Here is a 26,458-nt window from a genome sequence, read left to right as displayed (position 1 = left end):
TTTACTACACTTACAAAGGATTCTGTTCTTGCAGGATTTAATCTTAGGAACATGGAGCCAGTTTTCTTGATCCAACTTCATCCAGCGTTATGATTGGAACATCCAGCCTCTCAGGCGACACCCTGATAGCGTGCCACTTCCCTGTGGTCCAGCTTCCCACATGGCAACTTCCTGTCCAGGCCTTGTGCAGCTCGGCCAAGAGGTCCGGCCGTCTGTGCTCCGCAGGCCTGACCCGAGCTGTGTCGCTCCCAGAGCAGGACGCGCTCAACCGAGAGCAAGGCTTCGTCGGTGGCAGGAGACCTTTCTCCAGCAGCTACAGCAGACTCAATGAGGACCGGGCGGAGGAGGAGGAGGGGGGGGCCAGCGACAGCAGCGGGAGATACGACTCCACCTCGTCACCAGAGGAGACGAGCTCCTACCTGAAGAAGGAAAGCTCCGAGGTGAGAGGCAGCGTGAGGTCGCACAACTCATTCCTCCCCTGCACACAGCTCGATGAGGACGAGGAGGATGAGGATAGCGATGGAGATAATCTGCACAAATATCACGAGGACTCCTCTTTTCTATTGCATGGAAATTCGAATTGGCCACTGAGTAATGGTGCCAGACGTTACGCCGTGCCCCTTGGAGACATGGAGGGTGAATGGGGCAAGGAAGGAGCCGTGCTGGGCAATGAGAGCGACCAAGAGTGGCTCTCTAACCAGCCCGACCCCCTGGACTCGCTGCAGACTGACCCCCAGTGCTCTCATGGGAACAGATCTGGTGTCACGAGGATGGTGATAGGAGAGCAGGACTCCGACCGACACAAATGTTCCCCGGAGGTGATGCCTAACACAGAGTATGTCAGCGACTCTTCCTGCAACAGTTCAGATGGCGTCTTGGTTAACTTCTGCACGATGTACAACCGGAGCAACAACCCCGCCACGCCCCGTGACCTCATCAGTCCTGCACTTCCCCCATCTCAGTCGCATGAGGGATCTGTGTTCCTCAACCTCCACCCTGTCCCGCAGACTCGGACCGGGGACCTCCAACAAGCTGACATGACGGGTAACTCTCCCCAAAAAGACGAGGTCGACTTGACGCCCCCTGCTTGCCGCTGGTCACCTCAGGGCCTCGACTCTAACTGTAACCTGTTCTCCCTGGAGCCGCTGCCCCCGGGTCTCTCCTCTCTGGAGGTATCAGACCTGACTGCCTGTCTGCAGAGTCAGAGCACACTGGCCACTGGGACCAATCAGAAGTACTACAAGCTTGTGACCTGCGACCTCTCCTCCCAGTCGCCCAGCCCGGCCTGGTCCAGCGTCAACAGCTGCCCAGAGGGTCCGAGCCGAAGCAGCCCCCTCCCTCCCTCCGAGCACCTCTTCATCCATTATGTGAAAGAAGGACCGCACAAAGAAGAGAAGAAGGTAATTAAGACACTCCTGATTTGTACTGTGTGCAGTAGAGTGGATACATATGCTAAGCAACAGTCTCCTTATAACACCACATTTAAATCCACTAGATACAGATTTCCCCTAAAGAGAAACAATGAGCGATTATTAATATTTCGCAGCCTAGGTTCTCATATAGCTGTAAAGCATTAGTAAATGAATAAAGCTTTTAGCTACCTGACAGTATAATCCATTATAAATGCTTAAAAGTGGACTGTTGATTTGCTTTCATTAAACTAAAGCAGTTCTATATTTTCTCTTCCTCTCAGGACAAAGTTGATCAAGAAAAAGAAAACATGTTCTCCTCCCACTTCCAGACTGATGATTACCAGGCTGCCTCCACCTCCACTGACAAAGGACTCTGCAGGAGGAAACATACAGACAATATCCGGGACGTCTGTTCACTGGGCCCCAGCCTGTGTAGCCCACATAGCAGGAAAGGCCACAACACAAGTGGTGCGTCCGTACAGCCATCTGTGATTCTGAGCCAGGAGCCCTGTTATACTGACGCTGCTGAGGGGGGTAAGAAGGGGAACACAATGCACATACCCATGCAAAGATATCAAAAATGGATGAAGCACTTTTTGTTCAGTGTAAAATCCTAAATCTTTTTCTCTTTCTCTTATCCTCTACCTCCTCCTAGGTGCGTGTTCAGTGGAAAACGCACTGGTGCGCTACAGTAAAGCCCAGAGGCCGACCTCGCTGCCCATTCAGCCCTTCATTCTGATTCCCGCTGACAAACAGCAGAGTCAGGCGCAGCACCTGGGCTGTCTCCTGGAGCAGTACATCAACCAAAAGAGCAGCAAGTCCAGCAGCTCCGAGCCCGGCCGCAGGGGCAAGGGCAAGAGCAGTCGGTGCTTTTCTAATCTTCAGCCATCGCCCACGGGCAGTCGCCGCCCCATCTTCCTGGAAGGCCCATCAAGCTCTGATTCCTGCTCCACCTGCACGCCGAGCCCGGAGTGCTTGGGCCGCAGACACACGTGGAGCCAGGCCAGCAGAAGCCAAGGAATTGGTAGTCCGTACACATCAAAAAGCAGCCTGGATCCATATCACAGCAGCTCAAAGCCCAGGTGGAGTCAGGAGCTGAACAAAAAAAGCCCCTGCTCAGGCACAACTCAGACTAACAATTGTTTAAATCTGACCTCGGCTCCAAATCAGTCGAGCCGAGTTAGAATTCCCTCCTACGAGGACCTGATCGAGCTCACCCCTGAGCAGAGCTACGTCGACCATCAGCCCCAGAACACCTCCTACCACTCAATATTCTCTCATACACCCCCCATTTTACCCCTAACCACTGACACACGTCACCCAAACCTTCAGGTCTCCTCATCTACGCCCACATTCTCACAAACAGAAAAGAAACTGCCCCAGCGCAGAGCTACACCTTCAGCCGACTCCGGCTTTTTTCACGGGAGCTTCACAGCCGCCCTCTCCTCGGTCACTCCTCTCTCCTCTTTGGGTTCTCTGCTCTCTTCTTCTGGGTCCGGCCTCCATCCACAGCAACTGCAGGACTCTGCCGGGCACAGTGGGAGACAGAGTCAGAGTCAGCACAGTGAATCTCTGATCCTGAGCGACCGGCCGCCAACCGAGTTCTGCCTCTCGCCTGAAACATCCTATGAGTCCCTGTCTATCAGCCATCTTCAGAGGAGAGGTGAGGGTCAACTGTGACAGACACACTGGTGTATGACACACATAAGAATCTGAATGGGGGTGAAAAGTGACTCAGTTGCAGGAACGACTCAAGGATTCCACCGTAATTGAATTGGCTTCAGTGATGAGCCGCTGAGAACAGCAATAAAATCTCACTGTGCTGCAGCAGTGCCTTCGATACCCTGAAGGGGCTTTCTTTCAAACATGACCTATTTTTAACTCTCCCTGCTCGGGATTGGCTGAGCCTGCTGCTCTGCAGCCTATGTGAGTGAGGCTGCACGAGAGCGAGAGGGGGAATGATGCAGTAGAAACGGTGTTAATGATTTATCACGCACCTAATCATTTTGTCTCAGTGCTGCCATATGGAAGCTTGGTGCCAATGTAATTACATAAACGTGAACCCTGAGATGGGCGATTGTCCGTGGAGGTATTTGCAGCAGCGGTGGAGAGGAAGTGTGGTGCAGCACTGCAGGCAGCGTCAACATGCATAAAGAATTCACCGTGACATTTGCAGAGGCTAGCCATGAGATGAAGAAAGGCAGACTGTGAGAGAGGCAATTCAATCAGGGTCACTGCTGAAATGGAAAACTGACTCCATTATCTTCTGCTCTCATTCACATTTGCATTTCAGCAATAGGTTAAACTCTGAAAGCGCTCTCTCTCTCTCTCTCGCTCTCTCTCTCTCTCTCTCTCTCTCTCTCTCTCTCTCTCTCTCTCTTTTTCATCTTTCCACTGACCTAGATAATGAGGAAAATATTTTAAAAAATGTGAGTCTTTCAAGTAAAAAATAAATCTGCTGACATTGTTAAGATTGATATTAAATCGCTGCACTAAAATTTATATTGTGGGAGAATCTTGAAACAAGTTGATTTGCACTGGAAACAGGTCAACAGCCTATTCTAGAAAAATAAGACTTTCAGCTCTCTCCCCTTATGAAACCACATTTAAATCATTTAGATCCTGATTTTGATTTGACTCTGCACCACATTGCACTCTCCTAAAAAGACAAGTATCCTGATCAGCACCAGAGTTTAACGGCTTCTTCTTGCAATGATGTACAGAAATCATGGACATCAGTTGAGTAGTTTTTGTGTCATCCTGCCAACGAACATAGAACCAACCCACAAGCCAACGGGGGTGAAAACGTAACCTCCCTGACAGGGATAATGCCATTTCTAGAGTTTTAATAGTGTTTCACATCAGCCAATAGAATGCATGAAGCATCAGTTATAATTTCAACCTGTCAAAACCTCTTTGTTGTGTATTGTCTGTAGGTTTGCTCAGATCTGTGAGCAGGGCGGTGGATTTGATGATGGCTCATTTTGGCAGCAGCAGAGATCCAGAAGAAAAGGTATGAACCGGCAGAGCTCAGCCCCTCGAGGGATGTGACTCAATGGAGAAGAGCCAAACTGCCATTACTTACATTATAGGATTGGAGTCAAATAACCTGAGTCAGCAGGAGAGGTGCTGTATCATATTTATTTATCTCTCTGGCACAGATGCGTCTGGGGAACAGCTCTTGGAGTCCCACCATTGCAGGTCTGGTCCTGGAGCATCTGTGTCCGGCGATCCAGAATATTTTAGAGGACGGGCTCAGGGATCACAAACTGGATCTCATCATCGGGCAGCGACGCAACCACTCCTGGACGCTGGTGGACATCTCCACCAGAATAGGTATTTGTGAGTAGCTTAATGGAGTGAATGGGATTCAAAGCGACTGTCGTGAATGTAACAGCCCTTGTTGTGGACTCTTTGATGAACTCTCTTCGATGTTGACAGGTCCATCCACCAGAGTCCTCCACAGCCTGGCTTCCAAAATCAAACAATTTCCCCAGCTCTCCAGCCACTGTATGAGACTCAGGGCCTTCATAATGGGTCTGCTCAAGTAAGTACCAACTGTGACTGAGTGATGCTAAATGATGCTAATACAAATTACTGTACATGAAAACCTTTTTATCTTTTGATTTTGATTTGCTCTTTTTTCAGCTTAAGAGCTTTGGAATTCTGGCTCAGTCACTTTCAGAGTCAACAAAGTGAGTGAACCGACTTTAATGTTTTTTCTTTAAACTAGCAGCGTCACTTGTAACGTTGTGACCATGTTAGCATGCTGTGTTTAGCATTTTGCTGACGTACACACATCCTTTAGCATCCATTGAGACCCTTAAATGATTATAAATAACAGTTTTGACTTATTGAGACAAATTATTGTGTATCTTCTGAACTCCACAGATTTGATAACAACATACTACCACTCTTGGGGGTTCCTGTCAATGTCACTGGGCCAGTGTCAGCCCTTGTTTGAGGAACTGCTGCTTCTGCTGCAGCCGCTCTCCGTGTTGCCCTTTGACCTCAACCTGCTCCTGGAGCCCCGACTGTTGCGTAGCAGACAGCTGTGTCCTGAGGAGCAGGGGGTCTCCCCCCCTCAGCCGTGCTCAGCCCTCCTAGCGACAAGCTGGCCACTTCTGCAAGCCGACAGAAAGGTGGAAAGCAGCCACAGCAGTCAGCAAACCAAGATGTCACAACACATAGGTGTGCATCACCAAGAGTCACCCAGTCGTCTCAAGTCAAGCTCAAACAAGCTACGTGGAGGGACGCAGGCCAACAGGAGTCCATGGCTAGCTCCTATTCCAGAGTGGTGCCAGAAAGAGCCTGACCTCCTGGACGATGTGGTTGAAGGGGAGGACTGCAGCCAGAATTATTCAGATACTTGGTCTCAGATAAGTATGGACAATTCTGGGCAAGAAGAGACGAGGAGAGATAAAGACAATGGGACCCTGAACGCGTCGGCTTGTGTCCAGGTGGAGAGCCCCTGTCAGGGGGGGCTGCGCTGGGCCAAACTGTTTGGAGCGGTGGATTCTTCCACCAGAGCAGAGACAGTTTCTCAGAGTCACATCGGAGCACAAACCAGAAGGTGAGAACCCTGTTCAATCAAAACAAGCACAGACTCTGTTCTTTTTTATTTACACTACTTTAATCAGTTTTTCTTTCTTAGATCGGTGAAAGTTTGACAATGTTTTCATGACGTTTCCGTGTGATTGATTTCAGGCGACCATCCCATTGGCTCCATTTGGACAGATCGCAGCTTGGACTGTTGGCTCAATCCATAAAGTCAATGAAAATAGTAGCAGCACAGATAAACAAGACCAAGGACTACTGAAGACTACGCCCCCTATGGGTGAAGGCATATTTACTGTAGTAACAAAAGTTTCAACCTCCTGATGAACGAGAGCCAAAGCCTCAGTTTGCACCTGGAAGAACTGTAAGTAGTCACATCTGTTACTCTAATCTGTTTTCCTTTAGGGCAAAAATCAATCATAAAATGTGAATAATGACCCAAAGTAGACTGTTAAACATTAACGTGGTACAAAATCATCAATTTCCCATATTACACTGTCAGTCTCTATCCTTCCTCTTATTGATCGTCTAAAAACAAAGAAAGAAAGCAATACACTGTTAAAGTGGTAAATGTGCCACACGCCAACCTCTTGTAATGTCAGTGATTTTTATCAACTTGTTTTTTTTAGCAAATTTCCAAGCATGGATTTACCTTAGGTGCAAGAGTGGAAAAACATGCAGTCGGCTGCTATAGGTGTTTCTTGGTTTCTGTTTTCTTTTTCTCTTGTAAATGTATTTATAGCCGTAGAATGAGCTTCTGGAAACATTTCTGGCACTAGAATTGCAAGTGTGTGCAATAGTTTGTTATAATGAGTGTGTTCATGTGAGGTTTGTTCAGTTACACAACTGTAAGCCTTTGTCCGGCTGTTTCAGGTACCTAAATGTGTGTAAGCTATATTTTGATAGACTGATAGTTGGATAAGAAGTAACAAAATATGTTCCCTGTATTGAGTAATGTGAAGTCTGTGATATTAAACCACAGTATTTTCTCCTCAGCCTCTGAATGCTTCCTCTAATGCCCAGTGACAATCAAACTCTGTTAATAAAGACCTAATATATTTACCTGTCTTCTTCTTGTATGCAGTTTATTTGTGTTTGAATGTAGGTTTGGTTGATGACGAGAATGTCTGTCATGTATAAAGTGTTTCTTGTTAGGCCTGGTTTGGTTTGATGTAGGGCCCCACAGGTCCCTTTTGCCTGGGGCCTTGAGATGCTCTTGTGTAAATGTGAATTCTTAGATTTCCATCACGTCAGTTATGATCATTAGAAGTAAGTGTTTGACAGTTTTAGGACTTTTCTCGAAGGAGCCTCTCGATGCGGAACCTTTCCAGCGCTTCCCGGGAAATCTGACCAAATGTGTGTCCGAACATGAACTTGTTTCCTGTGGGATGATTTATCATTAGACGTAATTTATGCTTTTCTCTCAATGAGTGATTCATTTCAATTAACTTTATAATATATCTTAAAACAAGGCTTTTGTGGTTTTAAATGTGTCGGTCGCTCTGATACAGACCTGGGATGTGTCCCGTGAATGATGGCACCACACCGCTTTTTGATTGGTAGATGGTTTGGATGGGAGGAGTTGTACTGTCCTTCCTCAGGGTCTCCGGGGACGTGGAGTCACTGCGCTGCTCCTTTCCAAACTTGATCAGTGCCTCTTTGGTGATGATGGGGTAACCTTTACCCATCAAGAAACGGGACTTTGGCACGTGCCCTGTAAAACCTAAAAAACAACATTAGTCATAAAGTCAGAGGAATAATTTAGTAGTTCTTTGTTTGTATGTATTTTGCTTTTACAGCCTGCACGGCTTCAAATTCTATCAGCTAACAACCTGAATATTTGTTTGGCTTTGTTGACATGTTGACTGCTATTGTTAATTAATTAGCCATACAAGTTTGGCAAGTAGCATTTTCGGACTATGCATCTGTCAGCTTGTTTGTGACGTAAAGTCTGTCAGTATAATTATTAAATTAATCTATTTTTGTGAATAAACCAACTCTGAGCTACCTGCCGACCACCAAGTGACATGCATAGCTGACCATTATTGAGATTTTTCTTATGGGGTTGGTGGAGACCAAAACAGAGCTCAAACGATATTTAAATATTGAAATTGTGACCACAGATGAATAATAATGTTGCTCTGTGTGGATGTTTAAATTAGCATTCATGATTTTTGTCATTGAACATTTTAATATATGTCCAAGGAGTCTGATTTAAGGCCTGTTACAGCTGAAGCATGCAGTAAGAATCGTGCATATTTCATGCTTAGCAACTCAAACTCTGTCTTGTACCTGAAATAAAGTGCTTGTGCTGGTTATCATCGTCCATTGAATACGGTGAAATGGTGACGGGGGTGTAGGACGGCTTGAAGGAGACCACCTTGTTGGCTGTCAGGGAGCGTTTTGGTCTCTGGGTCGAATGATGATGGAGAATAATTAAAACATGCATTAGTCTATTAGACGGTTTACAAAATGTAACATAATTCTTATGAATGCGAGATTCTGTATGATACCATATAATGAATACAAACACTCTAATAAGAATAACATTGGCAACTTATATAGATGAGGTGTGGATATGCTGCTAAATACATATACACTATACACTACACTGTTACTTTTTTTACTACTGTATTATCCCGCCTATAGTATATTCACATTTATATATTTTTATATATTTATCTTGCTCATAGTTCTTATATCATACAATACCTGTTAATGCTCTACTATTCCATATATATTTCTTACTGCTCATAGTTCTTATATCATACATTACCTGTTAATACTGTACTATTCCATATATATTTCTTACTGTACATATCTTATTTATTTACATTCCACTTTAAATACGCACTTTACTGCCTTTTTTTTGCACTTCTGGTTAGATGCTTAACTGCATTCCGTTGTATTTGTACTTTACTGTGCAATAATAATAAAGTTGAATCTAGTTGAATCTAATCTAATAAATAAATCAAGAGATAAAATGGGTGAATCTGCCCGTGGTTGTTGTCGAGGCCTCCCGTTCTGTTTGTGATTTGTAGGATTACATCACAGTGAGTGTCAGCAGAGCTCCACCATGGATAATTGAACCAGAGTGAACCTACTCTGAGGTGCAGTGATCATGTATGTGTAGGACAGAGGTGAGAGAGGGGTTACTTCAAACTGTCGGTTGGTGGAGGTGAAAACAAGCGGCAGCTCTGTTGACCGCTCTAGGTTCCTCGCTTCTCTTTCCTGGTGAAACTCGGCCTGAGCTTTAAAACAGACGTCAGAGAAGCTGCGGGAAAAGTAGTTCTGACTCCTCGGGATGAAACCTGAAACGGCACCGAGCAACATTAAAGGGTTTGTTTTCACCTTAATCTGAAATAAAACAATAAGGCTATCTACTGCACATGTCTTATCAGGAGTTGTTTTGTGTGTTGAGTGAGCGAACCCTTTCAAATTACACAATAAAGAAATCAAACACATTTTGAAACAGCAATTATAAATAGATAAAAAAAAACTACTAAACAACTTAATCTTTAACAACACCACTGCAAACCCAAGTTGGTCTTATTACAAACAGTCACACACCACACGTAAAGTTCATTATATCACTGTGAGCTTCAGCCTGTGACCCCTTCATGCAACTGTGTGTGTGGTATGTGTGTGTGTGTGTGTGTGTGTGTGTGTGTGTGTGTGTGTGTGTGTGTGTGTGTTTGTGTGTGTGTGTGTGTGTGTGTGTGATCCTGATTTTCAATACATCTGCACTCGCCTGGTTAGTTCACTTTATAATTTAGCAGCTGTAAACAGAATATTTCTTCTCATGTTGCTTAATTGACATTATTTATAACTGACACCTGAAGCCACCAGCCATGCAGTCACATCATGACTAAATAATAAAGAGTTAAAGTGAATTTAACTGTTATAAAACCTTGTTTGTCTCCAGTATGAAATGATTTTTCCATGAGGTGTTCGGTTACTTTGCTGACTCCCAGTGTGATGAGTGTGTGACACATACCTGTGTATCCAGGTATCACCTTCTTCAGGTTACCGTTGGGGATGCCTCTCAGTGTCAGAGCAGCTGTGTCAGTGGAAGGAGACGGAGCCGTGTGGAGGACCAGGCGACTGGAGTGTTTCACATCAGGACTGCTCAGCAGCTCGGCCGTGTGCTGGCTGTAAGTCTTCCCCATGTGAAACTTCAGCTGTGGGCAATACCCTGAATACCTGGGAAGTAAAGAAGCATCTGTAGTAAAGGTGTCGCAGGTTTATATATGTTAAGGTTTTTTAATGTAAAGTATACTGTAGGTTATATTTTTTATACACAATGGATCAATTGGTTTATTTATTAGAATTATTGAAAAATAAATTTCCACCAGACTTGGGGGTCTGAGCAAAGGGATACAGGATTTGACTGTTTTAAGACAAATATTTTGGTAGTTAATTACCAGTCAACTTTGAATAAATAAATTATTATAATTGCGATAACTGATCGCGTTTCCAATATTACCTCATCGTGATTTCATAAATAACCAATGGTGAATCAATAATATATCATTAAAATCATTAAATACATTTTTAAATTTAATATTTGTTTATCATCAGGTTGGCACCCTGAAAATAATTGTATTTCCACAATTAAGAATAGATAAACAAGAAATGTTTTGTTTGAGTTGAACTTGATTTCAACTCATGATTTAACATATCATCATTTAATCAATAAAAATTCAGTTTTATTTAACATTGTGTCTCTTTAGATTAATTTAGGGCTTCAAAAATGTAATTTAATTAATGTGTGCCTCCCTTAAATGACAAACATAGTCTACAGAAAGCCTAACCCCAAACAAACGTAATGTAGCGCAATTAGCAGCGAGCCTACGTGGGATTACTTTTAATCCTCAGAATATTTTTCAGCGTTATCGTATCTGCAGACGTGAACTCACCCCGGAATATAATGTGGATCAGGTGTCAGCAGAGCTTCGCTGAGTTTGGGGGCAAACGTCTCCATGTTGCTCCGTCTGAAGGCTGCAGGCTGAGGACTGAGGTCCGGGGCCTCCTGCCTGTGGAGTGTGTTGGTTGCTACAGAGAATCAAACAAAGACGCACAGGGGCTCACAGCTCAGTGTCGACAATCTGAAACCGAAAACTTCCTGGACAACAATGATGTCCAACAGCAAGTCATCAGAGGAGCTTTGCTGCTCTCAGCTGGTCTGTGCTCTGAACGCAGTTCAGTTACAGTAACCCACTGACTGACTATAACAATCATTTACTTCAGCCAACAAGTTGCCTTATAGATATTGTATATGTATTTGTTATATTAAAAAGTTAAATTGAAAAGATAGATAGATTGATAGATGTTCAACAATGGCCCCTAGAGACGTTCTTCAGCTCTCACTGATAGAATATATATATATATATATATATATATATATTAGTAGTATTTTCTGCAAAAAATTTTTACCATAGCAACAGAGTTGCACAATTTAAAATATATGTAATTTCAAAAGTACTTTATTTTTTATTTATTAGTCTGTAAAATAGCAACCATGTGTTATTTATTTATCCATGTATCAATATATTTATTTGAAAAGTACAATGAAACTCTAAAGTCCACACAAAATACCAAGGCATGTGTGTAATGTATCAAGAAAGTCAACACATTGATCCATCTTGTAACGCTGGGAAAAATAAAGATAGGGAAACAAATAAATGGATAATTGTACAATGACAGACCATAGAAGCTATCTTATCCTCCATATTATAGAATGTCCATACAACCAGATATGATGTGCAGACTTTGTTGTGATCACAGATTCATTAACAGGAAAAAGGAGTGTTCCCTATTTTTAAGTCCCATATGATTTGATGAGGGAATAACTCTGTCAACAATCATTACCACATCAGTGGATATAAATCTCACCAGACAGTTGCGGTGACTCAGTATAAACCTGCTTTTGTTTTGTGTTTCCAGGATGTGAATGGGTTTGTTTTTTTTTTTCAGCTAAGCTGCTCTCTCTCTATTCGCCTGGGGAATGTAGATCATATCAACGGTTGAGACATCCAACACACACACATTCCTGCAGTCTCAGGTAAATCTCAGTTTGCAGTAATGACGAAACAGACGTGTTATCTGTTCCAGCTCATTGTTACACACTCCTTTCACACACATACCATTGTACTGTATGTCCACAAAGGAATTTGAACGTCTGTTGTCACACTAGGACGTGTGGCTCATAAGATGTGTTTGTTTCCGTGTCGTCTCGTTGGGGATATTTAAAAACAGCCCACAGACTTGTTGTTGTGTCTTTAATATTTACCGGCATTCCTCTGTAATTACTGCCTTTGCTGCAGGACTGTCAGGGTGTACACAGGTTAAATCCGTGCAGCCAGGTCCTGACTTGCTCTTGTTGTTTTTCTGGGGTTTCTTACAGATGCTCAGACATATAAATCATGTCAAACACTGGTGAAGGTGAGTCACAGCACCTCTCCCATATTCAGTGACAGGAAGCAGCAGGTGTGAACATGCAGCATGGCTCTGTGACAGGACGGATGATGGGCAGGGGCGTGGTGTAGCAAAGGAGGTGGATCTCTGGGAATGTCTTGAATGCTACATCACCACCTCACTTCAGCTAATTACGGCGTGGGTGAGTGCGTCTCTTTCCTGTTCCTGCTCAGGTGTGAGGGACAGAAACCTTAAGGGATGAATCTCTACAGGAGCTTTGGAAACCTCATGGAGGCCTGGGTGAATGAAGGAGGCACGTACCCAGAATCTCCTACACCGTCCTCTGACACTGGACCAAACTTCCGCTCAGAATCGGTGGACTCTGGAGTGGAGACGGCCAGCACGGACACATCCTTTCCTGCTTCGCCCTCCACCACCTCAGCAGATAATGCAGAGATAGATGCCTTCATGCCAGAAAGGATGGGACTCACTCTGGCCTCCACTTCACTGTCTCCTGTAGTGTCCTGTCCTGTAACCTCCTCCTTCTCCTCTTCGTCCCTGAGCCTCTGTCCCAGCAAATCTCCGGACGGCTCCAGTGCCTTGCATTCGAGAGTGGAGCAAGCGCTGCAGAGGACTGACTCCAAAAATCAGAAGGACAACTCAGAGCTCCTCATGGTGGAGGCGGTGCTCAGGAGACAGCCTCGAGCATCTTCCCTGGACAAACGGCACTCAACAGGATTCGTGAGAGGTCAAAGGTCAGATAGCTTTGGGCCAGGGAGGACACTCAACCAGTCAGCGTCCCTCCGACCGATGTCAGAGACCTGCAGACGGCCGATGTCTTTGATGTGGGACAAGCCGAAACCAGAGGTGAGCTGTCACACACCAAACTGTGTTGTCATTCTTGGAAAAGCCGGAGACAAATCTACGCAGCGTCTTATTCCCGTCAATGAAAAGGGTTGTTCTCATTTGCTCTCCTATTTTCACACTTACACCAGTTTCACCCAAACATGTTCGGTCCTGCCCAGCAGCACTGGCTTATAAATGTTAAAGGAAAGCATGAAAGAAAGTCAAACAAGTTTAACAAAGCTTCTATTTCTCACCTACAGTTAGAGGGTTTCAACACACGAGTTGAAAGACGGGTGTGTCATTACTTTAGCAGGATTACTTTAATGCACGCAACTTGACATGAGTCCATCTGTGGTGTGAGGGACCTTAAACCAGTCTGCCCAGCTGGGTGTACGCCCACAGGCATGAGAGGAATGGAAGTGGGGGACGTGGAGCAGTCTGGGAAGTTCCTTTGAAATAAGGTTGACATGTTGTTAACAAGGCACCGGGGAAAAAAGTTGGACTCAAGACTGGATTTTGATTTACAATGGTTGACATCTTGGCTCCTCTTCATATTAGTCACTGAGTCTCATTGTTAAAAAAATGGTTGTGTTTATTTCCTTGTATGAGGATCAGGGTTTGAGGAAAAATAGAAACTGTACCAACCAGCTGTAATTACTCAATTAAATGTATATAATTATATATTCCTGATTAACATATAATTATATTTAATTACACTTCCATTGTCACCTTATGCATGCAAGCATTAATCGAAAATGTGACACATCTGGACATTCTGACGGAACAGGTTGAGATTATCCTTTGTTGTTTACAAAGTTCATTTAAAGGTAAACGAGAGAATGAATTCAAAAAGTTAAACAAAGCCTAAAATATTATATTCACTTTATTTAAATGATAAAAAGCTGTAAAACCATCTTTGAAAAGAAAATGAAGAAAAAGTCAAGCGAACTTTGTCTTTTTAGTTTGGTCCATGTCCCGTCCACTCACATGGAGGAGACAGGGTTTCTGAGGCGACCAAGATGATTTGGCTTCACTTCTGGCTGAGCTGTTGTGTCGTCCATCTTTATTTATACTGTATATAGTTGATGCCTGGACATGTGAGTGCTCTGATCTAAATGCTAAATCAACATGCTAACATGTACACACTGTTGATGTTTTGCAGGTATGATGTTTGTCTTGGTAAACATCTCAGTTTACTCGGGTTACCACAGAGGCTGATGTTGTATAAACACCAAGTATTGGACAAAACTTAGATTTGACCTGGTGATGGTTCTGTATGAGACATGAAGGAAACACAAAAGTTATCATAAATGTGTGAAATTTGTCAAATGGTTGTTTCACCCGAACCACATATGTAAACCTCATGGTGGCGCCATAGGAAAACCTAGGTCATAAACATTTGTCTACTCATAACCACAAATCAATATACTATATATCATAACACTTTCTCTCTCAATGCTCTGTGCAGGAGCTCGGTGAGGAGGACATGACGGGCCTGAGTCCTGGGCTCTGCTACCTGGAGCAGGTTTGCCAAATGCTGGAGAACATCGCCAGACAGAAGATTCAGAATCGAGCATTGCGGATGGAGATGGACGCCCTGCGGGAACTTAAAGACGTGCAGGTGAAGACTTTTGTGTATGGCATCTTTGCAAGACAATTAAGAAGCTGTCACAGTCATCACGCGGTGCTTGGTTCGTGAACATGACACAGGCTTGTTGAGCTGGTGGAGAACGAGATGTCTTCTTGCCGCTGGAGGGTTGAATTGAATTAAACCATGAAGACATTGTCTTTCAGGCTCCTGACAGCTGTCAACCTGACTGTGAAGCTGCTGAGGAGGACGGACATGCAGAAAACGAAGAACCCAGTTCCAGTGAAGCCCAGCAGGTTAAGAGGAACTCTTATGGACATTTTCGACAGAGATCTGCTTCAGACACAATGCTTACCACGCTGCATTTAAGTAAGTCATGCTCTACCTGCTATTTTTTATATATTCAATATATTTCTAGAAATGGACCCCTTGTATTAAGAGAGAAGAGTAGAATGCTGTGTAATATGTTGTGCATGTGTGTGTTCGGTGCAGGACAGATAAAATCAGACTGCAGGGGGCAGCATCTGAGCACAGATGTCCTGCAGGAGAGGATAGAGGAAGAGCATCCACAGGAGGTAACATACACTCTAATGCAAAATATAATATTTAATCTCTGTAATGAATACAATCAAACAAATACAGATATTATTTCACAGAAATATGTTATTTTTTTACAAATGCTTGACAAATATTTCAATATGTCTTTTCAGGGGTCTACAGAAGAGGAGAGCAATAGAACTAACAAGAACTGGAGGACCAAATTCTCATCTTTCAGAAGAGAGGAGCCTTTTCTGAGAGAAATGAAGGGGTAAAATATTAATTAAGCATTTATAACCTCCTCTGAGGAAGCAGTGCTATTCATCTCATGTGATGCAAGCTGCTCTGGGGAAGCGTATGTGCTGCTCAAGCATGGCAGAGGCCCACAGTGATGGCAGAGGCCCACAGTGATGGCAGAGGCCCACAGTGATGGCAGAGCCGCTGGTGGGAGTTCATTTTCAGTCCCTGGATTTGTTCCTCTTGAACAGTTTGTCCTTTCCTCATGAAACACAGCCCCCCCCCCCCCCCCCCCCCCCCTCCTCATGTTTTCCACATTGCTTTTCCTCAGCTACGTCTGATTAATTTTTTATCTCCACAGCCAGCAGATGCAGTCATCTGAGAAAAACTCGACCCGAAGACGGCTCAGCATGTTGTTCAGGAGGAGGAGGAAGCCTTCGCCTGTATTTAACGAAACACAGAGTCAGCCGTGATGTTTGGACCTTTTGGTTCTGGTTCTGCAGTGGACCCAGATGCTCGGATCACTGATTTCACCTACTTCCTGTTTGGCCCATGTGATGTAGCAATCTGCCATGTTAATTTATTGCCCACCATGCATTTACGCTGTATACCTGCTTTCATTTTTACTCTGAAATTTTTTTATTTTGTGCAACTCAGAATAAAATAAATGTATATTTTTTCCGTCCTGTACATAAGATGTTAATAATCCATAAATATAAATTTCATTGTATAATAAATTTTATTTTTGTTTGAAAAATGTCTTTATTTGCGTCCTCGTTCGGTGTTGCTGTTAAATTATTGGATCAATTAATTGGTTCCGGTTTGGAAAAAAGTTAGCGAGAAATGAAAAGATGTTTAGCTGCTTTTGTGTGCAGGTAAACATGTGGGTTTATAACATGTAATAACCCCTTCATGTTTAACAGAAAACATGAAAATGTTAATTTGTGTGGCATTTAAACCAATTCAGAATAAACTTTTTGTAAATTGAATATATTTGGATGTGTTTTAATGCATTTCAATGAGTTTTCACAAACCCTAAAAAAAACTTTGGACAGTATCCAGTAGAAAATATATCCTATGATCATTATTCAATCCATGAACTTTCCCCAGACAAATATTTAAGTCACAAAATACTACTGCTAATAAATAAGAGGACGAAGAGGCTTTAATCTTCAGCTGCAATCTCTCGTTTGACGTATAACAAGTCCAGGCCACACAGCGTTTCCTTTTATCATTATTTAATCTTTATTCACCGAGGTTGGGGGGGGACAGACCTCCCCTGGCATTCCCATGTAAAGAGATGTCAATGACAAACACGTCCAACCAAACAAGAGAGGGCGAATAGGATTCCAGTCCATACATAAAATACATGTATTTACTATTTATCGAACCACCAGCATCCATTAGTCCCACATAGCATCAATCTGTGCTATTAAATATATAGAGATAACATCTGTGGAGGGATTTATTTACTGTATGTGTGTGTGAGGGGGAAGGAATTGGCAGAAAGGGTCGAGCTTATAGACGATAAGAGTGGTGTTGGGGGGCCCACGTCGAGTCATACCTGCAGTGCCCCCCCTTGCCTACATGATGCCGCAGGAGGCCAAGGGGTTGGCGATCTGGCAGGTGCAGGCTGACTGGCAGTATTGGCGCACAGTCTGGTAGCAGCTGCGGTCGGCTTCCCCGCCCCACTGCACGGGCCCGTTGGGGTCAGAGGGCAAGCGGCTCAGGATGCTGGTGTTGATGGCCAGAGCAGCCAGGCCATAGTCAGTGAAAAGCACCGTCTCGCGCCGGCAAGTGGGGCAAGAGATGAACTTGTACTTGGGACAGGACTCGTAGAGGATCTGCAGGCACTCCTCGCACACCGAGTGCAGGCAGGAGAGGATGCGCGGCCGCTTGCCGGTGAAGTTGTAGGTGTGGCCGCAGGTGGGGCAGTCAAGGGGCTCGCAGGGCATGACGGGTCCCGAGCAGGTGGACGAGGAGGAAGTGGAAGAGGAGGTTGAGGAGGAGCGTAGCACGTACTGGTTGACTATGACGTCCTCCATCTTGTACTGGAACTGGTGGTAGCAGATTTCGTTGGCACTGGTTTTGCGCTGCGCCAGGAAGCTCTGCTCCCTGCGCGTCACGGGGGCCGGGGTGGACACCATTGGCCTGGGAGACACTGCTATGTCCAGGGTCAGGTCGCTGCAGGCCTGGTTGACGATTATCTGGCCCTCGCCTCCGCCGTCCCACGCCACTCTGGGGGGCGGGGCATAGCGGGGCTGCGTGACGGGCACGGGGCACTCTCTGGGGAACTTCTCCGACTGGATGATCTTGACGGTGTCCATAGGGATGGTGACGGTCTGACGCCTGAGGCAGGACATTCACACGTGCGTGGAGGTGGTCGTGAGAGAGAGATCAGCGCTTGACGCCCCTGCCTGGTTCTGCACAGGGGGAAACGGATTGGGCTCCTGGTCTGAAGTCAGCCATTTGAGGGGACATGGGGACGGATGGATTCCTCCATGTTTTCCCTCAGAAACCCCCCCTGGTGTACGCCCCTGTCAGCCTGAGTCTTTATGAGGGGAAGACAGATAGTGGAGCTCCGCCAGAGCAGCACAACCTGCAGCTCTCACACTGTCACAGCTTATATGTGGAGGATTTAACTATCCGGTTTACAGAACCGAACCAGTGTTGGCGACTTTAAGATAGTTTCTTGTGCTGTCTCTGACCAGTAACCACTAGTTACAGAAACAATGATTCACACACACGGACAGTTAGAACTTCAGCACAAAGATATGTTCTGACTCGGTGGACATCAATAAATAATCTCATATGCACACAGATGCTCTTATATACATACAGTACAGGGTGGTGGGTTTCTGTGTTCACAGAGAGGGGGAGGGGGTGAGGGAGTGTATACTGGCAGTTCAGATAAGTCCAAGAAGTCTGTTGTCTCTAACTAGATCCTGTGGCCTGCTAAGGGAAACTCTTGCCTTTACATGTGTCTCACTTAAAACACTCACTGAACTTCCTTGTGTTTCGCTGTGAGTGTGTTTCTCTGAAAATGAGAACAACCTCGTTCTCCTTGCTCTTGGTCCAGTTTGGTCAGGCGACCCTGTTTGACCCCTCCCAGTGGCTCGTTGATAAGAGGGAGGGAGGTCTTCTCCTGGGAGGTTTCCTATAGTGCTCCAGAGAGCTGTTGGAATGAGCTCCAAGACTCCTGAATTCCTCAAAGGTGGGAGGGAAGGGTGTTTCTTCTTTCTGGTTTTCAAACAGTCCTCCCACCCGAGCAGCAGAAGTGGTAACGGTCAGCAAGGTGCCTCTGTGCTTGTCTCCCTTTTTCAGTGAGTCCGACTTGATAACTGATTCCTTCGGTTCGATCCTCCTGTGAAAAAAGGAAAATATAGTTCATATCAAATACAAATTTCTGCACTGATAATTAAATATTTTATCCTTCCATCATCTATCATGGGGGTGATGGAGCCAATCCCAGCTGACATCAGACAAGAGGCGGTCACTAACGTATTGCAGGGCCAACGTACACTCGTTCATACTCACATTCACACAGACACAGACAATTTAGAGTCTCCTAGTCTCCTGACCATAATCTGCATGTGTTTGGACTGTGGGATGAGGCCCAGACACAGAGAGAACATGTAAACTCCACACAGAAAGTCCCTTTGGCAAACCGGGATTTGAACTGCGTGGTGATAGTGTTGGCCACTATACCAACATTTTCTAGTTTTGCTGAATTTCAATGGCATTTAACATGGAATACAAATGAGATAAAAAACATGGAGGACTTGCTAAACTTAGTAACGACAGAACACAGGCTTTGAGATGTTAGTTTTCTATAATGAAATTATTTTTAGTCACGCTTGGTAAGTAGGTTCTGGGTCAAGGGGGCAGTAAACAATTTGTCAAAACTATTATTTCTTATCTTTACCATTTTCCTTGACACAGTGTTAGAAACATTTCCTATGTGTTTCTTATAACATAAAAGGTGTGGTCATGTGAAGCACATATTGAAACCATGAACTGTTAATATGGACGACATAACAGTTCCCCAAAGGTGAAGCCAAAGTGTCTCACCCCCTAGTGGCTGGCTGCAGTATATATCTATATAAACCCTATATCCTCCAAGTTAGTGGATAGGGCATGGACCAACTAAAAAGTCAAAGTATTGGCTACGTTAAATTATGTTAATGTTTTTTTACGGTAGTTCTTATCACACTGATGTATATTTCAAAAATACATGGATTGCTTGGGACTGAGTCAATCATACTCAACCTGCAGCGTCCTCCCTTCCCACTGCTGCACGTCTGAAAGGAGGGTTAAGATTAATTTGCTCCGTAGTTCTGTCGTTCTGCTGATGTTATGATGGGCTTGGTTTGGAAATAATCTTTTCCTGAGCACGAGCAAGAGACACTAATATGTAAAAATAGAGCCTTAATGCAGGATGTAAGCTAAACTGATCTATAAAGTGCTGATTATGACTAAATTGACAAACAACCGGAGGCTAACGTCTACCACACACTGTATTTTCCGAGCAGGTGATTGTGACACACGCTGCGGCCTTGCTCTCATCACGGCTCCTGTTTCCTGACAACACTCAATGGCCTCGCGAGTTGCGTCAGTTCCTCTCTGGCCTGAGTGGGAACAGGTTTTTTAATTCTGCGTGCAGGGCCTGTGTCTAACTGTGTGTGGGTTTATGAGAGAGGACGAGTTTTTAGCATGACCGAAACAATAGCTGCCAAACAACACAAGAGGGAGGATGACACATCTCTCATTCAGCGCGCGGTTGTCATGAGCGATGATTCTTTAGAGGGAGAAATAAAAGAACCGAGCAGAGGAGGTGACCTACATGGTGCGGAGAAGGAGAGAGAAAGAAGGAGGGAGCGAGCGCAGCACTGGTCCTGGTTTCTATTTATGGTCTCTTTATCTATGCACCTCTCAGTGGTTTCCTGCCCCCAACCTGCAAGATTGAATGAGAGAGATAACAGTCCCGGGTGGTTTGGTCGATTATGTTCATGTGACGCACTGGGCACATATATGTGATGCTGAAGCAGACGTTTGTTTGTCCTCTTTCATCTTTCTGTGCGAATCTCTCGACGTGTTTCCACACTCAAACACACAGAGTCACCAGATGGGTTTCTGCATCCCTGCAGTGCTGCAACACTTAAAACAGCTTCCTTTTTCTTTCTCATCCCGCTGCATGCACATTTTCACACACATTTGCAGAGGAATCAGCATCAAAGATAAATATTACATTATTTTCACCGAGGTGCATCTCGTCTTGTTGCTGTCAGAGGATATTTACACAAGACGTTTTTGAGAAACCACCTTCAAGAATGTTTTTATGATTCCCTATCAGGCCCAAAGTAAAGATACTGGAAAATATCTTAAGATTCAATTTTACAGTTATGGCTTCGGCTGTGACACCAAATATTTCCTGCATCACCAAAGAATAATCAAAGATCATTGTGAATTTTGTATCACTTCGAAAATACCAATTGATCTGGTGAGAACAGAATATCCTGAAATTAATAATCACTTGTTTTAGAACAAATACCTTCAAAATAATAATAATACGTTTTTAACCTTTTAAATAAAGTCAATAATATGGTCTCTTTGGCACGGTGTATCTAAACCTGTCCGATATGTTGGTGTTTCATACCTAAACAGATTCTTAGTCTTATTTATTATTTATATGAAGAGATGTTTACAGATAAACAATAGTAAAAGGTTTTGCTTGTGTTTGGATAATTCACATTTTGAGAGTTCTGGCTTCATCAAACTGTTTTGTATTTATACATTTTTGTATTGATCGACATAAGGCATTGGTGTATATGGTCCAAAAGTAAGAAATTATAATAACAAAAAAGTTATGATCTAAAAGATTTTTTTTTCATACTTATATTTAAATTAGAGTTTTTCAAACTCTTAGATATAGTGTCTGAAAATCCGACATCAGGTTGACTTTTGTTTTCCCATGAAGGCAATTCACATCTCTCTCTCTCTCAGATGTTCTATTTTCAGCTGCTTTTTGTGGCTGTGAACAGCTTTTGTGAGAATACTTTAGTCTGGTTGTGGCCGATAGGTTCGAGTTGATAAAGCAGCCAGACTGCATGAGAGGAGCCTTTGAGCCTGGGGGAGATGAAGCAGCTAAAATTACCCTCTAATTTGGTGACAGTGCTATGAAAAGGGCTGATAACTGATGCAGACGACCTGCTGATGGGCCCACTTTGGCGCAGCCTCCTCCTCATCAACACGAGCCCTCTCTCCGGTTACGTAAGGAGCTCATCTCGGGCCCATGCAGCCATCATATTACCACAGTTAAAACTGCCGCACCATGAGAGGGTGTGTGTGTGTCTATGTGTGTATGTGTGTGAGTTTGTGTGTGTGTACATATCTCTGGTTCCTCTCCCTGCAGAGGAATTATCACACTAATGAAATCATGGCAGGCATTTGACCTCGTCATCACAAGCAAGAGGAGGAAGAGGAGAGCTGACCACAGAGATGTTGAGGAGTCTGTCTGAGCAGCGAATTCCTCATGCCATTAAACACACACAAACACACACACACACACGCACACACACAAACACACACAGACAAACACACACATACACACACACACACACACACACACACGTATCCCACCTAGAACATTCTCATCCTCAGAGATACTCCCATCACGTACACGGAACCACCCTTTACATTCCAGTGGACTCACAAACAAACTGATAACAAGCAGACAGGAGCCAAGAAGAGGAATACTTCTGAACGTACACACTATCAGTCAGTCTAGATTCAACGCTGTCTGATTAATCACACACACACCTGACCTGCAGGAGAGGAAAATACAAACATGCCCCACACGCCAGGGACAGGCCCTGCACACACCCACTGTGTTCTCTCTCTCTCTCTCTCTCTCTCTCTCTCGCCCTCAACACAAACACACACACACACACACACTGGATTGATTCCACCTGTGCAAATCGAAGAGCAAGAGAAGGGCACCATATTCTGAATGAGTCATACAGACCCTCTCTCTCTCTCTCTCTCTCTCTCTCTCTCTCTCACTCTCTCTCTCTGTCTCTCTCTCTCTCTCTCTCTCTCTTTCCTCTGAATGAAAATCTCCCTCTCGATCAGAACAGCAGGGTCCGGGGTCTCTGTGCGCCCACACACCACATACCTGCAGTATGTCAGCAGCTATGTCGAGATTTGTATCCACATTCGTGCCTCGGCTGGTAAAACACATCTGCCAACACAGAGGTGCTCGAGTCCGTGTGGGCTTTCAATGCTCTATATTTTTGATTACATAATATATTTTGCGTAATCTGGGAACAAATCCCCAGATTTTTTTGTAGGGTGGCCGGCCGCATCTCCTCTCTGTGGCAATAATGTTGCTTTTAGGGATTTAGTGAAACATGGTGAATTGTTTGCATGCAGGCGGATGCTATTTGCACATGAGAGATGCAGCTCTGTATCTTGTTGGTTTTTCTGTGAATACACAAAACTTAAAATGCAAAGACTTTTTGTACATAATCATTTTCTGCAGAATAAATCCCATGCGCAGGTTACAGTGGGTTGGTTTAAGGCTGATGCACATTCAAGTACATTCTGACTCCTGGAGAATCCAGCTCCAGATATAGTGTTTGTCTCAGAGGGATGATGTATATAGTCCGTCACACTGTCATCCCCTGCAGCATGTGCTCTGTACACCTGCAGTCCAGTGTTTGTGTTTTTGCCTGGTGGGCGTGTGGGGGAGTTGCGTTCATTCATGGCAGACATCGGCCATTTTGCCTCACGATTCATTACAACTCAAGTGCTCATTGTTCTCGTCTGAGTTGCCCCCACAGCAACATGGCAGAGCTGCCACACAGGCAGAAAAACCTGAGCGATAACCAGCGACTCTGCGCCGACACAGACCTCGTGGAAGATTAATGAGGGAGAGGCTCAGCTCTGCAAAAGCACCGGTGACTTGACTGACTGAGGTGATTGATTTTCATATTTGAAGGAGGCCGTCTCAGCGCTGGGTTGTTGATGTTGCATGACTCGACGAGGGTTGGGGGCTGGGGTGGGGGGGTCATCAGGGGGGATAGAGGTGAGTTGGCTAAAATGTTCGGAACGCTGTGAGATGGAGCAGCAGCTTGAGCCTGGGGGGGGGGGGGGGGGGGGGGGGGGCAGCAGCAGTTATGCAATCGCAGCATGGTGTACCCAGCACTCTCACTGCTGCGCCAATGTATGGCCAACACAGAGACGCCTGCTGACAACCACAGAACAGGCCGTTCCTGCCCTGTCCCTGTCACCCCCACCTTCCCTTCCTCGTCCCATCCCCCCCCGCCCCCCCACAGTATGTGTGCAGAGTTCTGTCAAATGTCATAACCGCTGTGGAAGTGACACCTGCGTGACACCATCCGCACCCACATTCGTGCATCATCACGGCCATGTTTGCACATTCAAACCTTTTCTATTTGTCTGTTCAGATAAGAGGGTGGTGCAGGTGTGTGTGGGCACGTATGCCTCCATTCATGCAGCCATGTGTGTGTGTGTGTGTTTGTTTGTCTGCAAAATGGACGGCCATGATGCAACAACCCTGTAAATCCCAGCTCAGAGCAACAAAGCCAACAGCAAAGATTGTCTAATGTGTCCTTTCACAAAGAGGGATGAATAGGTGTCAGTATGCAACACAGTCAGAGGAGCGCTATGCGTCGCACATCTGGAACATGATGACACAGATACAGAATATGAAGATTGACACGCCTCTCCTCATCCTCACCTGTCTGCTTACACACTCGTCTTGTTCCAGTCCTTTCTCCAGCCCTCCTCTTCCAGTCCTTGTCGATGTTGCTGATGCTGCCCCGTGATGTTAAACCCAAGCCGCTCTGTCTCTTTGTTCAGGGGGATGTGTTGCCAGAGGGAGGATGCGCTCCTCCACCCATTTGGCTCTAGCACGGTGAACGGCGAGCAGCAGCGAGGGCAGGAAAAGATGGAGGGGAAGTAAGATGGAGGAGGCTGTTGCAAGCTGGATGCGTCATGTCTCGGGCGGCTTTCGTCGAGCTCTGCATCTTCTCCTCTCCTCCCTGGTACCTTCGTCCTTCACTCTCCCGCCCTCACTCCTCCTCTGATGAGCTGTGGCTGTTCGTCTCCCTCTGGTATCTCTCCCTCCATCCCTCTATTCTCTCCCTCTCCTGCTGAGCCTATATTATTCTGCCTTTTTCTTGTGTGCAGTGACCTGAGGATCTGTGCTGCTTCTCTCTCTCTCTTTCTGTCTCTTTCCTCTGGTCTTCAGTGAAACACCTCCTCTCCTTGTGTCCCTCTCCTCTCGCCTCAGCTGCCGTTCATTACTCCTCTCCGTCCTCCTCTGTCTGCTTCAGTCAGTGCGCCTCACAGTCACACATGCGCAGTGTTTTCACACATACATGCACTCACACACACACATGCACGCTCCCACACGCTCTCCCTCTCTGTCTCTGGGCTTCTGGCTCCCTCCTTATGCATGTGGCTTGTTTTTGCCTCCCCACCCCCTCTTCTCTCTCTCTCTCTCCATCTCTCTCTCTCTCTCTCTCTCTCCCTCTCTCTCATGCACACGCACACACTCCCTCTCTTTCTCCCTCTCATCCACTCTCTCTCACTGCAGCACACACTGCAGTGGCTCTGCAGACAGGATCACTGTTATTGGTTGCCAGAGAAAATATTTCAGCCGATGAGGAACGTCAACTATGCCACCCACACACCCCACCTCCCCCCCAATGAACATATGCATCAACACACACACACACACACACACACACACACACACACACACACACACACACTCACATACAGACACACACACACACACACACACACACACACACACACACACACACACACACACACACACACAGCCAGACACACAGGAAGCTCAGGAGGATATAGATCTAATCTACACTGTGCAGCTCATCTCAGAAAATGAAAACAAAGTAATAAATTCACTCTCAAATTAATTTTCTGTCAGGATGCTGACAGGAGGCTGCAGCAAAAACAACACCAGACCCATCGCATTCAGCACCGACGACATGCTTTGTGTATTTATTTTTTTGTCGAGGCCTGGAAATGGATTCCTGCAAGCTCTGCCTCAAAGCACAAAATGTGAACAGTACAGCAGAGAGGTGTCATTTGCTTTCAGTCGTCCTTGACTTGACTGCTAAATCTGACACGGCCGAGTTTCTATAAATTCACTCGGTGACTTGAAGGCAGCATCATAAGCTCCCACCACAGATCTGCACACGCAGCGATGTTGCATAATGAGGGTGTTTGTATCTGCTGCATGGAGCCGCCATGCTGACCAATAAATAATCTTCAGATCAAATGCTGTTGTGATCTGTCAGTCATTGTAAGAGGGTTATGTTTACATAATGTGGCCATGACATGCATAATGTAATGAGGGCAATAAGTTACCAGTTGAAACGTCTGATCACCAAATGGCTGCATGTTAGATTAGTTTGAGAAGTAAGCTGTCTGTGTTTTAGTTCACTTCTGTAGATCGTCAGGCTTCTCAGAAGTGAGATGCTTGTGAAAGAGCCACAGAATCAGCTCAACACATCACTGATGTAATCCGAGTTCCTGCAACTGTGGTTATTTCAGTTTTCTGTCATGTTCTCATTTATTTTAGCCCGCAGCCTTTCTCAGGTAAATATATCATGTTCATCATCATTTTGATAAAAGACGATGATATTCAGATACCTGCAATGGTCTGGTGTAGGATGTGTTGAGCCTATTTTTAGGAACAGAGAAAAGAAACAAACCTCCAGGCAAAGTCCAAACTTGTTTTCTTCACATACAGTGAATCACCTGGTTTTGTCCAGAGTTAGAGGGGGTTTGATCCCCGTGGCCTCAC

At 45.0% G+C, this 26,458-nt stretch overlaps 4 protein-coding genes across 4 annotated transcripts; 2 read left to right on the top strand and 2 right to left on the bottom strand.

Moving 5' to 3' along the window:
- The first annotated feature begins 89 nt into the window (after positions 1-89).
- On the top strand, positions 90-6,231 carry LOC128425346 (AP-4 complex accessory subunit RUSC2). The gene is made up of 9 exons (XM_053411924.1): positions 90-1,400; positions 1,694-1,946; positions 2,068-3,075; positions 4,349-4,425; positions 4,574-4,748; positions 4,842-4,959; positions 5,061-5,107; positions 5,304-5,985; positions 6,120-6,231. Exons 1-9 carry the CDS (start codon positions 90-92, stop codon positions 6,229-6,231), a joined length of 3,783 nt encoding a protein of 1,260 aa, XP_053267899.1.
- On the bottom strand, positions 6,077-13,598 carry fam166b (family with sequence similarity 166 member B). Its single transcript, XM_053411926.1, has 7 exons — positions 13,487-13,598; positions 10,889-11,024; positions 9,967-10,172; positions 9,126-9,280; positions 8,262-8,379; positions 7,483-7,692; positions 6,077-7,350 (listed from the first exon to the last, which is right to left on the bottom strand). Exons 2-7 carry the CDS (start codon positions 10,951-10,953, stop codon positions 7,256-7,258), a joined length of 849 nt encoding a protein of 282 aa, XP_053267901.1. The 5' UTR covers positions 10,954-11,024; positions 13,487-13,598; the 3' UTR covers positions 6,077-7,255.
- On the top strand, positions 12,174-16,583 carry si:dkey-106l3.7 (uncharacterized). The gene is made up of 6 exons (XM_053411925.1): positions 12,174-13,253; positions 14,701-14,853; positions 15,027-15,189; positions 15,313-15,395; positions 15,531-15,628; positions 15,956-16,583. The coding sequence occupies exons 1-6, from the start codon at positions 12,645-12,647 to the stop codon at positions 16,065-16,067; spliced, it is 1,218 nt and encodes a 405-aa protein (XP_053267900.1). The 5' UTR covers positions 12,174-12,644; the 3' UTR covers positions 16,068-16,583.
- Positions 16,584-16,815: 232 nt separating this feature from the next.
- On the bottom strand, positions 16,816-25,123 carry rnf208 (ring finger protein 208). The gene is made up of 2 exons (XM_053411003.1): positions 24,356-25,123; positions 16,816-18,958 (listed from the first exon to the last, which is right to left on the bottom strand). Exon 2 carries the CDS (start codon positions 17,955-17,957, stop codon positions 17,178-17,180), a length of 780 nt encoding a protein of 259 aa, XP_053266978.1. The 5' UTR covers positions 17,958-18,958; positions 24,356-25,123; the 3' UTR covers positions 16,816-17,177.
- Positions 25,124-26,458: the final 1,335 nt, after the last annotated feature.

The sequence above is a fragment of the Pleuronectes platessa genome, chromosome 19, assembly GCF_947347685.1.
Source record: "Pleuronectes platessa chromosome 19, fPlePla1.1, whole genome shotgun sequence".
Lineage (NCBI taxonomy): Eukaryota > Metazoa > Chordata > Actinopteri > Pleuronectiformes > Pleuronectidae > Pleuronectes > Pleuronectes platessa.
This window is presented reverse-complemented; position numbering and strand designations above follow the sequence as displayed.

What these genes read in the sequence shown, in the direction of transcription:
- LOC128425346 (XM_053411924.1), top strand. Translation starts at nt 90, where the DNA reads ATGATTGGAACATCCAGCCTCTCAGGCGACACCCTGATAGCGTGCCAC. An exon ending in CAGCCATCTTCAGAGGAGAG is followed by an intron (nt 3,076 to 4,348) that starts GTGAGGGTCAAC and finishes TATTGTCTGTAG; the next exon opens with GTTTGCTCAGATCTGTGAGC. An exon ending in GCAGAGATCCAGAAGAAAAG is followed by an intron (nt 4,426 to 4,573) that starts GTATGAACCGGC and finishes TCTCTGGCACAG; the next exon opens with ATGCGTCTGGGGAACAGCTC.
- fam166b (XM_053411926.1), bottom strand. Translation starts at nt 10,953, where the DNA reads ATGGAGACGTTTGCCCCCAAACTCAGCGAAGCTCTGCTGACACCTGAT. An exon ending in GGTGATACCTGGATACACAG is followed by an intron (nt 9,281 to 9,966) that starts GTATGTGTCACA and finishes GTGCCGTTTCAG; the next exon opens with GTTTCATCCCGAGGAGTCAG. An exon ending in CCACCAACCGACAGTTTGAA is followed by an intron (nt 8,380 to 9,125) that starts GTAACCCCTCTC and finishes CATTCGACCCAG; the next exon opens with AGACCAAAACGCTCCCTGAC.
- si:dkey-106l3.7 (XM_053411925.1), top strand. Translation starts at nt 12,645, where the DNA reads ATGAATCTCTACAGGAGCTTTGGAAACCTCATGGAGGCCTGGGTGAAT. An exon ending in GGGACAAGCCGAAACCAGAG is followed by an intron (nt 13,254 to 14,700) that starts GTGAGCTGTCAC and finishes TGCTCTGTGCAG; the next exon opens with GAGCTCGGTGAGGAGGACAT. An exon ending in GCTTACCACGCTGCATTTAA is followed by an intron (nt 15,190 to 15,312) that starts GTAAGTCATGCT and finishes TGTTCGGTGCAG; the next exon opens with GACAGATAAAATCAGACTGC.
- rnf208 (XM_053411003.1), bottom strand. Translation starts at nt 17,957, where the DNA reads ATGTCCTGCCTCAGGCGTCAGACCGTCACCATCCCTATGGACACCGTC.